The sequence below is a fragment of the Pithys albifrons genome, chromosome 1 (genome assembly GCF_047495875.1).
Source record: "Pithys albifrons albifrons isolate INPA30051 chromosome 1, PitAlb_v1, whole genome shotgun sequence".
NCBI lineage: Eukaryota > Metazoa > Chordata > Aves > Passeriformes > Thamnophilidae > Pithys > Pithys albifrons.
The window spans coordinates 8,595,631-8,608,979 of record NC_092458.1 but is presented as its reverse complement, the minus strand read 5'-3'; the positions used below and the strand labels follow the sequence as shown (position 1 = coordinate 8,608,979).

The 13,349-nt window shown below is 43.0% G+C and overlaps 1 protein-coding gene across 5 annotated transcripts in view; it reads left to right on the top strand.

Annotated features, from left to right (window-relative positions):
* NHS (NHS actin remodeling regulator) overlaps window positions 1–13,349 on the top strand; it is a 255,642-nt gene that overhangs the window by 233,808 nt on the left and 8,485 nt on the right. For 2 of the 5 annotated variants that reach the window (XM_071556116.1, XM_071556291.1), the window contains exons 4-6: window positions 5,029–5,091; window positions 8,640–8,832; window positions 12,078–12,209. In XM_071556116.1, coding sequence (XP_071412217.1) covers window positions 5,029–5,091; window positions 8,640–8,832; window positions 12,078–12,209 — 388 coding nt within the window. Of the gene's footprint in view, window positions 1–5,028; window positions 5,092–6,823; window positions 7,705–8,639; window positions 8,833–12,077; window positions 12,210–13,349 lie in introns of those variants that run through there. The other 3 variants (XM_071556484.1, XM_071556384.1, XM_071556207.1) reach the window with 3 other exon arrangements.

Below are 13,349 nucleotides of genomic sequence, written 5' to 3'. Positions count from 1 at the left end.
AGACTATGAGAAACAGTAAGCACTGCTTCCTTATTCCCTTTCTTCAGGCCCTTCATGGTTGTGCAGACATAACTTTACTTTCCTATCCATTCCAGTCATTCATTTTTTAAGCTGAAAAACTTTAGCATACTTAGTCTCTCTACACACAAAAGAACTACTATCCAAACACATTTACAAGTATCACTCACTCAGGCATTTTTGCTAATGAAAAAAAAAAAAAGAAAAACCCAACTCAAACCAAAAATAATCTGAGGAGAGTATGGGGAAGTAATGGAATTGCTAAAATGAGGAAAATATTTCTTACACTTGTTCCCATGACAACCCTGCCTGTGGCACTGCTGAGGCCAGTCACTGAACGTGAAGATGCTGTGTCATTCCAACTGCATTTCAGCTTTCTCTTTAAATTTCTTTGCATTTTTTCTTTCTCTGGTTTCCCCAAGTGCAGTCAGACACATTATGAAATTTCAGTATTCCAGTTCGGAATGTTATGGGACCACACTTTCTCAATCTCCATGTGGCACAACTATTATAATAAAACAAAGAAGATGGAGCAAGGAACTCAGTGTTTGGAAATTCAAACTCACAATTGCACAAATTTCAGTGTCAGTTTATTCATAATTAATTATCTGAGCAAAAATCTAAGGGAGAAGAAGCAGGAGGTTGTTTTCCAGACAGGCTTTTCCTCTTCCTGATGCCTCAGCTAGAGCAAATGTAAAGAGACAATAATGCACCAGGTAATTTTATTCCACCTCCTTGCCATTTCAAAAATATTTCCTATGGTCTGTTTTAGGATGTTTTGCACAGCAAAGGGAAGTAGGCACAACTGAATATACTAAGTTTCATATGGTTTTGTGCTGAAGCCACATGAAACCTCAGTAAGAAAATATTCAGTTAAGGGCCAGGCACACGTTGGGCTGTGCACCCTCTATGTGCAAATCCTGCCTGTAGCTATCAGAAATAAAACCTACCTGATGTTATTCATCAGACTGAATTTGTATAGCGCTGTTTGTGCAGTGAGCCCAATACCTATTACCCTGTATCACAGCGTGTTTATTTTGAACCTTTTTCTGCTGGAATGCCAGGTGTGGTAGGACTTCTGTCATGAAACATGTCTTATTTTTGTCTTTACCTTGTCAAAACATTGGAGCAGTACATTAATCGTTAAAGGATTGTCAGCACTTTAACTGATCGCACTTGTGATGCTCCAAAAGAAAAGAAAACACCCACAAGCAGATAAAATAAAACCTTGAGGAGAATGAAACATATAAATATAAACATTGGGAGCAGGTGAAAAGGGTTGTGTTTCACAGCAGAAATAGCACTGTCAGAAAGAAATACTCCCATTATTTTCTCTTCAGCATCATTTGACTGTATAAGAAAGCCGCTGTCTAGGTACAAATATTAATTTCTAATTAAGCAGTCAACTGTGCTCTGAAAACACTGGAAGACTGCTAGCTTTTTATTAGTATTTCTTCTCCTTTTACCAGACCTTTAGTTTTCCCAACAGGTGAATCAATACAATTTTCCTTAACTCCTGTGAGTTAAGGAAGCAGCAAACTCTCCATTTCACAGGCAGAAAGAGTGAGACAGAGGTTTCAACCAGAGCCACAGGAGTCAGTATTGTACTCGTGTGAATGTGGGTTGAACAGTAGTTCACACTTGTTCTACATATTACCTTTTCAGTGCTTGAATTACTACTTTCAAATGAGAAGTCAGGATGTCCTGCCCACCTTACTTCTGTGCTCTCATAGGGTGAAAGCATTACCAGATGTATGTTCTGTTTGCTCAACCATATATGAAGCTTGAAGATGCTGAAGCTACATGCTGGTGCTCTGCTTTATTCTTAAGGTTATCCTGGGAGGGAAATTTCCCCCATCTAGTGCTATAGAAGCCTAAAGTCAGAAATAATATTGATCCCTTATGCATTTTGTTAGCTGCAACTTTTAGGCAGCAGGAGTCAAAAATATCCTCAGGAGAACAGTGCTGTGCAGCCGCTGATAGCAGACACCTCCTGCCCTTGGCAAGGCTGTGCCAGCACTGGCAGCGCTGACCCTGTGCTGCTGGGGACTGTAGCTCAGTCACCTCTATTTCCTGTGAGGTAACACCTTGCCTCCCTGGCCAAACACAGCTGAGGGAGAAGGAATCAACACAGCTATGCCTAAATTGTAGACAAACATGTTGTGGATAAATGCTCCTGATCAGGCTTTAGCATTATCAAGGCATCTTTAATTAGCTGAAAAAAAAATAAGTTGGATTTTTTTGAGTTTATGTTTTTCCCCTCACCACTGTACAGTGTTCAATATGCCCTGCTGACTAACTTCGAAGTCCCAGAATCTGCTGTAATGATATCACTGGAGGTGAGACCAACTAGGTACATGATTTAATGCAAATGATGCTTCTTGAACTAGTCTTCCTTACATGTTGAACATGCTGAACAACAGTGGCATCTCAGAGCTTTGGGGGATGGAAAATAGAAAAGGGGCTGAAGTGGCATTTTTGTCCTGTTATTGGCCAATTAATTTCCTCCTCTAGATTCCAGCTCTGAGACAACGGCACAGATCCATAAATTGCCAGGCTGGCAAGTTTGTTGACTGCTGATTTTCTTCTTTGCCACTGTACTGATGATATTTTAAGGTTTTAATTCATTAGAAGAGTGAATCAGGAGTCCTAACTTAGGTACTTGCAAGTAATGCTAAGCTCTTCCTAAAATCAGGGGAGAGAGTGTTCAGGAGTGCTTAATCTGACCCCAAGTTAAGAGCTGAAAGAAGATAAGCTGAATTCCTCAGTGGCAGTGCTGCTTTCTGTCTCTTCAGAGGAAGCTCTCTTGGCTAGTTCAGACGTGGACATCTGACTGTTTTGTGGTAGTGCTCAGAAACCAGGAGTTCACATTGAAGACACACAGCACTGAGAAATCAGATCATGTGCATATTGCAACCAAGATTTTTACTGCAAAGCAGTTTCACAAGCACAATAGCACCTCTGCAAGTGAGGTTGATGGGATAGCTCAGGAAATAAAAATGTTCACATTTGTCAGTGACTGCAGAAAAAAAAATCCCTATTCAAGCAATTATGCCCCAGTTCAGTTTCAAAGCAGTCTTAGCCCATTAAAGAAAAATGCATATTTAGAGTATTCTGGCTTTGTATTTAACAGATTGATTATCACCGTTGCTGTTTGCCAAGCACATTCACACAAAAGAAATTCACTTTGCAAACTGCCTAACTGCAGATTTGCCCATCAGACCAGAACAGCCTTCAGTATATAACAATAATTTCTTGCTTAATTATGTATTTACTGAGGACATTTAGAGATATTCTGGTCTTCTGAATGAATGGGAACTTTTGAAAAGTGGCAGTTCTCTCCCTCCCCCAGCATGGAGATGTTGAAATGCTAAGACTGTTGTTCTGTGCCAGTGTGCCTCAGCTGCCCAACAACAGGCACCACATGAAGCAGGCACTAGGTGACCTCAGGACCCCTTGTCAAGGCAGTGGTAGCATGAACTTTCTCAGGAGCACCACTGTGGGAGCAGAGGCTGAAATTTTGCCAGTTGCCTCCATTTTGTCCTCTCTCTAAGTGAAGGAACCTACCTAGGATGTTTGTCCTGCCATGCTTAAGAAGGGATCTGAGGCTTTAGCACATCAACTGATGACTGTAGGTACATGGACAGACAGGTGTTTTCTTGGAGGCATCTGGCAAAGTGGCACATGGGGGAAGTAGAAAAATGCTGCATAGATGGGACAGGCTGATTAGTAACCAGATCTTGCTTATCTCAGTTGTAGTCCACACCATCTCTGAGGCCAAAGTTGAAGTCCTGCTGTTTCTCCTGGAGTGGCTTGAGCATGTAGCTCAGGGCAGGGGGTAACTTCTGTCCTCTTTTCCTTGTACACTGACTAGAACCATCACAGGCCATGGGACATTGCAAAGATTTTCATATCCTGAACTCTTGCCACCTCACCAGCATTAGTCTCGCCCCATTTCAACCCTCCCCAGAGATCCTCTTGACACCTTCCTTGAGGAAGTTGACTTTCAAGCAATCCCATTAACCACAGTCAGTCTGCTAAAAGCAGGTGACTGGAAACTGTCTGAGGACCAAGCGTGAAATCATCCTTTGGTGTCTGAGGAACAGACTGAAATGGTTGATACATTCAGGATCTCCACAGCCTTTGTTCCATGAACAGAGGTGTTACTCCTATGATAAGGACTTTTCCCATCTTGGGAGAACTGCTTTTCCACCGGCCTGGGTAGAAACTAGCCAGCTGGAAATATTAACTGGGAACAGCTCTCTTTTGATTTCTCCTCTTTGCTCTCCAGTAAGGCTCAAGGGCAGCTCATCTGGAGGCTTCCCATGGTTTTATTCCTGCACATAGGAACCAGGGCAAAGCAAGAAGTGTTGTATATCTAGGAAGAGAATAGGACAAGATGGAGAATTCGGCCTTTCAAGGCTTTTTTTCTTGAGAGGAGACCACATGTAAGTCGTTCAAACTGAGGTTTGTGGTTCATATGTCACAGAAGTGTTGATAATGATTGATAATGATTGGCAGGAAAACCACTCAGAATTAGTTGGCATTATTAGTCTGCTAACTAATGCAGTGGGAGATAACCCACAGAAAGAAACATGTATATACCTATAACTTTTTATTTAAATGCAAAAAACAATCCCTTATATTATGAAATAATTTACTTCTATAATGTAATTGAATACCTTGCACTGCTTCAGCTCCAGGCACAACACAGTTTGAGTTACCGAATCAATACAAGGCATTCTTGGGACATTTAAGCATGTCTGTACAAGGAGGTTGAACCCACTTCACTGCAGTTTTGTCTAATCTGAAGAAGCAAAATCAGCACAAACTTCACAGGGGTCCAAACCCCTCTGTTGTGGGGAGCAAACCTATTGGTAGGAAACAGGGTGGAAATCTCTGCTTGTTTTGGCTCTGATGCTAATTTATCCAGACAAAAATGATGTGCTTTTGCCAGAAACGTTTTGTGTATGTTTTTAATTTATTTTTTTTCACATTTCACCTTTATAGTTTAACAGCACCCGTTCGCCTTCCCCAATTGAGTGTTGCCACATGGCCCCCTGGAGTAGAAAGGTACTGGAAAAACAAGCAATCCTCAATTAACAGCCCTGTCTCACTCTTCTCCCTCCTAGATCCTAACCCTTCCTCTTGCTTGCTTTTCACTTGCTAACTTTACTGCGCTTAAAGAAGCCATTTCTGTTTTTCTCATGTCAGTAAGACACAATAATAACTATTTTCCCCCTCTTTCATTCTTCACCTTGGATGGGTTTCAGAAGGTCATAGCCATAAGGCTGCCTCCTCCTATCATCTCCTTTAAAAGGCCTGAACTGGGATTGACTCGATAGCGTTAGCAATTGCACTGAAGTCTCTCATAATGTTTTGCAACTGCCCCTTCTTTTTTTCCTAAATGGTAAGAAATTGTCCGGACAATGCCAGACCGACAGCAGGTATTTATTCTCTGGCCCTTTGGTGATGCCACTGTTTGGAGAGGAGAAGCTCTGGTATCCAGGGTCATTGCATCCACTTTGTCCAGCACCTCATCGTCATCCAGAGGAAGAACTGGCAACAAATGCAACCCGTGTGTGTGTGTGTGTGTGTGCGTGTGTGTGCGTGTGTGTGCGTGTGTGTGCGCATGTGTGTGTGTGTCTCTGTGTGTGCGTGTCTCTGTGTGTGTGCGTGTGTGTGTGCACGTGTGCGTGTGTGTACGTGTGCGTGTGTGTGTGTGCACGTGTGCGTGTGTGCGCGCGTGTGTGTGGGTGTTTGTGTGAGTGTGGGTGTGCTTGTGTGTGTGTGCACACGCGCACGTGTGTGCACGTGTGTGTGCGTGTTTGGGTGAGTGTGGGTGTGCTTGTGTGTGTGTGCGTGCGTGTGTGTGTGTGTGTGTGTGTGTGCGTGTGTGTGTGCGTGTGTGTGTGCGTGTGTGCGTGTGTCTGTGTGTGTGCGTGCGTGTGTGCGTGCGTGTGTGCGTGTGTGTGTGAGTGTTTGTGTGAGTGTGGGTGTGCTTTGTGTGTGTGCACGCGCGTGTGTGTGTGCGTGTGTGTGCGTGTGTGTGTGCGTGTTTGTGTGAGTGTGGGTGTGCTTTGGGTGTGCACACGCGTGTGTGTGTGCGTGTGTGTGTGCGTGTGTGTGTGCGTGTGTGTGTGTGCGTGTTTGTGTGAGTGTGGGTGTGCTTTGTGTGTGCACGCGCGTGTGTGTGCACGCGCGTGTGTGTGTGCACGTGTGTGCCCATGTGTGCGCGCGCGTGTGTGTTTGTGCGTGTGCGTGTGTGCGTGTGTGCGTGTGTGTGTATGTGTGCGTGTTTGTGTGCGTGTGTGTGTGCGTGTGTGTGCGTGTGTGTTTGTGTGCGTGTGTGTTTGTGTGTGCGTGTGTGTGTGTGTGCGTATGTGTGCGTGCGCGCGCGTGTGTGTGTGCGTGCGTGTGTGTGTGTGCGTGCGTGTGTGTGTGCGTGTGTGTGTGTGCGTGCGTTTGTGTGTGTGTGTGTGTGTTTGTGTGTGTGTGTGTGCGTGTTTGTGTGCGTGTGTGTGTTTGTGTGTGCGTGTGCGTGTGTGTGCGTATGTGTGCGTGCGCGCGTGTGTGTGCGTGTGTGTGTGCGTGGGGGTGTGCGTGGGGGTGTGTGTGTCTGTGTGCGCGTGTGAGAGTGCGTGTGTGCGTGTGTGCGTGCGTGCATGCGCGTGCGTGTGCGTGTGTGTGTGCGTGTGTGTGTGTGTGTGTGTCTGTGTGTGTGTGTGCGCGTGTGTGTCTGTGTGTGTGCGTGTGTCTGTGTGTGTGAGTGTGTGCGCGTGTGTGTCTGTGTGTGTGCGTGTGTCTGTGTGTGTGAGTGTGTGTGCGTGTGTCTTTGTGTGCGCGTGTGTGTGTGTGTGCGTGTGTGTGTTTGTGTGTGCGTGTGCGTGTGCGTGCGTGTGTGTGTGTGTGTGTGTGTCCACGTGTCTGTGCGTGTGTGCAAGGGGTTTTTCTTTGCATGCATGCATCAAACTTTAGGGGGGGGGGGAGTTACCTAGGAAACAAAGTCTTTTGTGCTTGAAGTTTATATGAGCTATTCACGTCTGCCGGGAATCGGCACAAAAGCTGCAGGCAGAAGGAAGGCTGCAATGTTTGACTGAAATCCTACGGGGGAAAAAAGGGGGTTTTCTGCGGGCGGGAGAAGAGAAAGCCTGCGTTGTCTTGGGTCTGGGGGTGCTGCGGGAGGTGACATTCACAAGGTAAGTAAGTGCCCTCCAACAATTTAAATAGTAGCTGCCGAGTTAAGATCTTAAATGCTTTTGGGGCCGGGGCGTAAATGGTGTTTGGCAAGCCTCAGACGATTAATTCCCCCGGGATTTGTGAGGAGCCTGGGCGGAGGAATGGCAGAAGTACAATGGCAGACGGGGCATCATCCTGCGGTGTTCCACACCCGCCTGTTCAACGCCCTGCCCAAGAGATGCAGAGCAACAATTTTGTCTTCGCAGTGTTTGCTACCGAAACTAAAACTGGCAAATGAAGTGTAAACAGCAGGCATGAGGGGGAAGGCTGGTAGTTAAGCAGCTGAGAATTCAGGACTGAAGAGAAAGCCAGCCCGAAAGGGATTGCACTTCGTTTTTAAAAAACAAGAGGCAGAGAGATGTCCTGAGCTGGCCGAACAGTTGTCACAGCTTATAGAAGAATGGATTAATGGAAAAAGGGAGGGAAATTAGGCATTAAAAGGTAAAGGTAAGTGTTTCTCCTCTCTGTCTCTTCCAAACAGGACAGTAACTTTTTTTTTTTTTGGGGGGGGTGGGGGGCAAACAAAGAGACATCCAAACTTGAATTGGTAGCCAGCACCACATGAAAAATGTCCTTAATTTATTTATCTTTTACCAGATTAATTTATAGTGACTTTGACAGACAGAGTGTTGTTGGGAGATTTCTTTTTTCTTCCACAAGAAAGCAAACCATATGTGCTTCTTCTATGTAGTTTACTTTTCTCTCTTTATCTTCAGCATGTAGTGCTGCTTGTAGTATGCTGTAAAACTATGCATGGTTTCTAAACAACCCTTTGAATTTCTTCTGGTGGTGGCTGCTTTTCTCCTTGGTCTCTGTCCCCCAGCTCCTGCACTGTTACCACCTGTCACTTCCCACCACAGAGCTGTTGGGTGGTGTACGGTGATCTGCTCATGGTCTGAGTTTGCACAAATGAAATGAAAATGGTTTTCTGAAGTACGGGGCAGGAGGGTCTTCTTTAAAACTTAGGGCCTTCTGATGCTTGAATAAATGGTTATATGGGGCCAGTACTTGCTAGCAATCACTGGATTCAGGAGTTCAAAAGGTTGCGGATGCAAATGAGGGCCCATCTGTCTAACGTTAATGGTAACTGGGGGCATGCTTGCAACAGCTACCTGGGAATGAAGGATGTGCCCCTTCTGACAGAGGAGACAGCCTGTAAATATCACTGTAAATATGTAGAGTTCCAGTATGTTGAGGTATTTTTCTCCTATTAGCAGGATGTTCAGTTTCCATTGGAGAATAGCTGGTGCTGTGTGACTTAGCTAGAACAATTCCTTCCTGCATCCCTGTAATTGATTTCTGATCTGTCTGTCTGCTTTGTTTCAAAATTAGCCTCATGTGCCTGAGTGGGAGACACTGATTTTGAATGTATTCATTTGCAGTCCCATCCACCAGAGGACGAAGATACAGATGTCATGTTAGGGCAGAGGCCGAAAAATCCAATACATAATATCCCTTCTACACTGGATAAACAAACCAATTGGAGTAAAGCACTACCTCTCCCAACTCCAGAGGAGAAAATGAAACAAGATGCCCAAGTGATTTCTTCTTGCATTATCCCCATCAATGTCACTGGTACAAATCTCTTCTATTTCTTTTCGTATTTATTGCATGGTTCAAGGAAGGTCAAGTACTTATTTTGTTTAATTTATTTGAAGTCACGGGATTGTGTGGTCTGGGGGCAAAGACCCTAGCTTGAGGATTTAGTTTCTGGAAGACAGTGGGCTAAATTCATCCCTTATGCGTGACTGCTGGAGTCACTGAAGCCGCATCTAGGATTAATTTGGCCCGTATTTTCACAGTCATGTTATATAGTATAACATAACCCTGGGTTCTCTGCATAAATAATGTACTTTTGTTGTGTATATAACCTACAGTCTGTATTTACAAAGACCTCAAATAACTTTTTGAATGTAGCTGACTGAAATAATGCAGAACACCACCAAAATTAATCATATGATTATCATGTGTAGCAGGAGAAGAGAAACTAGAGAATGTAGGCTACTATTTGCAGTGCTTTAAACATACGAGGTATGAATGTTTAGCATGCAAACCATCGCTCTGAGATCTCTTTACATGCAGCTATGCTGAAGGTACAGTAATGGCATTTTCTTTTATTTCTATAACATTTGGATACATTTGACTAGATAAACTTGAAGGATAGCTTGTTTATAGAAGCAGTAGGTATATCACTTATTAAATGTGGTAGATGACTTATTTCCAGAATCAAAAATCAGGCTGTTTTTCTCTTTCTCTTTTTCTCTTTCTCTCCTTCCAGAGGGCTATGGTAAACATAAAGTTGATCTGAGTTTTCCTCAATTATATTTCCAAGTACCAAGTTTTGATTAATGTAAGAGCATAAAGTGGGTGGACTTCCCGTGTTATAGACTTCAATATAAACAATCAGGAAAAAAGCAGGGAGCTTTCAGTTAGCCTTCATTCCCCAGAGAAAATATTTGCATTTACTTCTATTTTTCCAGTAACTGGGAGGTTGAGGTAGAGTCACAGCCCCTCACATCTCATTGTTCTTTCCCATGTCTAAAAGTGGTGCACCAACCTTCCTTCAAGACAGGCTGTAGGATTCACCATGGTGCTGGAGAGGGCTGTATGTCCACAGTCCAGCTTCAGTCCCCAACTAAGGGGCTCTGGGCTTTTGGACTTTCAGCACATCTGTTTTACAGTGTCATGGTGACAAGTACCCATCTGCTCCACCATCAGCTGCATGAATCCTCACAGTGATGGCAACACAGTCCCAGTTTCCCTCCACCCCATCAGCAGAGCTGACACTGTAGTGCCACCAGCTCTGCCTGCTCAAGGAGGTGGCAGCCAGGAGCAGGTGTCTCTGTCATCAGGATGGTGCTTCTGGCCAGTCAGGACCCCATGGGGGGACAGGCTGGCAGAACTGCCTGCATAGACCTTGCTGGGCTGGAGGTTGGGAGCCAGCCAGTCAAGGTTGCAGGTTGGGTACTGCTGCTAGAAATTCCCACAGAAAGTCATAGATAATGTGGCATATTTCCATGACGTAAAGCTGGCGTTAAATGATGCTCTTTCTAGATTCAAAATAGGACTCTAATGGTTGTAGGCTTTCTAACAAGGCTAATGTCACCTAATGCAGTCAGAGGAGAGTTAGGTTTGGGACCAATGTTAACTTTTCCAGTAATAGCCATTTTTGCCTAGACTCCACCTGCCATACATTGGAACCAAATTTCCACTGATCAGTTTTACAGATCAAGAATGGTATGTAATCTTCTGGATGTTTATGTGTATCATTCTCATTAGCACTAATGGGAATAATTTGTATGCGTCACGGGGAAGATACATCCTCTTCCACTTTCCTCTTCGAGATGACCTTCGTGCATCTGGCACACAGAGCATGTTCGGCTAACTCACAGTTGCTGGAAAACCAGCAAATGATGCTGATTGATTTTTTGTTTCAAAGAGTTTGTTTTCAGTTCTGTTTTTATTTTTTAAGCTTCTCCCAACCCTGAGAAATGTTCACTTTTTTGAAAATGATTGTTGTTGGAATTTACAGCACTTTTGTTCCATATTAAAGAAAGTTCTTCCTCTGCTTATTCCAGGGGCATTGGTGGTTACAGGACATCTGTCTGAAGCCTCTATTTCACTCTAGTAGATTTCAAGAAGAACTTTTACAAGAAAGTTACTTTTTAATGTTTTACATTGTTATGTAATGTAATATGTATGTGTATGTCTGTGTATAATTATGTTTTCTATAATTATACGCTATTAAAATAGAGCTTCTTATCAGGTTTTTATTTTTTCCTTTTGTTTGGTTTAGTTTGTTTGTTTTTCTTAAGATTACAAACCACTGTACCAGCAATCCTTATGTTAGTGTTTTTATGGACCTGGCACATTTTTTCCAACCTGTCCCATGTCAACTTTAGAGAGCGTGAGTGTACAATCATGCAAAAAAGCCAGCAGAGACGGGCACTGGTCTTCTGACTGGTCTCCTTTTAACTATTTTGACAACACAGTGTAAAAGAAAGAGTGAAAGACACTTCCCTGTGCTGCTAATGCCATGGAAACATAAAGAAAACGAGGAATTCTCACCTACTCTATATGACTGAGGTGGTCATAAACAAATGTAGCCAGGAACTTGGGCTTCTAAATCTAAACTGAGGTTCTTTATTGCATGACCTGATTCCCCTGAATGGACTTACACCATGTGCTGGGCACATGTGAAAATCAGGCCATGTACTGATGTAAATAAATAGCAGCTCCTTGTTAATGTCACTCTTGGCCATGTGTAATTATCATAGAAAATGCTCTCTAAACTTGCATGGTGACTTGACCCCATTTTAGCTGTCTCCTTCCTTTTTGAAATGTTAGCCCCTTTGGCATATTGGTCTCCTAAGAAGCGCCCAATTACTGCAATATGGCATTATAACCTTAAAATGTCTTCTTATGCTTAGTTGCTTAAAATAAGTCAGGCTATAGCTGTATAGATGATGCTTTGCAGAGACGTTACTGTCATTTGTCCCCATGACAGATGGATAAATAGCTATAAGAAAGATACCCTGTTACCAAGAGCTCTCAACTCTATTTGCCTTCCTGATTTTCTTTTCCTTTTCTTTTTCTTTTCATGCCTTCTGTTATTTTTGGCAGACCAGGCTGCTGAGGGGGAGCTGGAATTAGATGTAAAACTGTGATATACTGTGACATAATTTACATAAGAGCTACATAAGGGCTCCCTTATGTTTATTCACAGGCTTAATCCAAGCTCACATACCTCCACTGTGTTCCAGCCATGAAATTTTGTTTACTATTTCTAAAGGCTAATGAGACCTATTTATGGGTTGCAGGAGTTGGTTTTGACAGAGAGGCTAGTATACGCTGCTCTCTTGTTCATTCACAATCTGTACTACAGCGGAGACGAAAGTTGAGGAGGAGGAAAACCATCTCTGGCATCCCCAGAAGAGTGCAACAAGAAATAGGTGTAGTATAAATACAAATCTTCCGTAGATAGCTTTCTAACCAACTTAAATTGCAGTGATCTGAGCTGGTAGCTAGCTTTCCAACAAAACAAAACCTTGAAAGTGTAAATGCTTCTGGAGTTTGGGAATGACATGTTTTGTTTTTTTGATTTACTACAGTAAGCAAAGCTATATTACTCCATATGGCCTTGAAGGACTGGGGGCCTTACTGAGTAATATAGATGTACGTGTTCAGCTCTTATTGTGTAAATGTTAATCAGTTCTTTTTTTTCATTTTATTTCTGTTATGAACCCATAGTTATGTGCATAAAAAGTAACTAGATTAAGTGAAAGTTTTTTCTTGTGAGAGGGAGCTTAAGGTAAAGAACTGACAGATGTTGCTCAGCAAAGTGATAATGTGCTATCACAACAGCTGGATAACTCAGATGAGCGGTTGAATATCAGCCTTAGAAACAGCTGCTAGTACCCTATGGGAGCTTTGCTAAACTTTCATTTGATTTATCACACTCCTCAATTCCTTCTTTTTATTCTTTATTACCAAGAATATTTGCCTGAAATCTATTGACTTACTTCACTTTTTGTCACAGGTAAATTAGGAGCAACTCCGTTGAGGGAAAACCAGTGTAAAATTCTTATTAACACTGAATGAAACTATCAGGATTGTTACTTCTTAATGTTCATTTGCATCTGAAGATAGCTCGGTATCTCGGTCCGTTGCCATGAAACTTCATTGGAAGCAGAAGGAATGTGTTTATCATAAGGAATAAGCAACCAGAAAACCTGTGAAAGAAAGATCCTGTTGCCTTGCAAATATTCTTGGTAGTAAAGAAGCAGATAATAGAAATTCTGAATAGATAGGTAGTCAAAATAAAATTTTTTTTAGAAGCTCATGGAGTGTTTTGTCCAGCAGCCACTCCTGAAAACTGTCTTTAACTAGCTGAAATAGAGGGACAAAACCTGAAAACCTAGTATTTCTCTTAATATTTACCACAGCAAGCTCAGCTCCACAAGAGATCACATTGCAGAAATAGGAGAACTGAGATCACATTGCAGGACTAGGAGAATTTCCCTACCTCACTGGCATGAGGTCTGCCTTATATACTCTTTATAGTAAACTTAAATTTGGTCCAATGCTCAGCA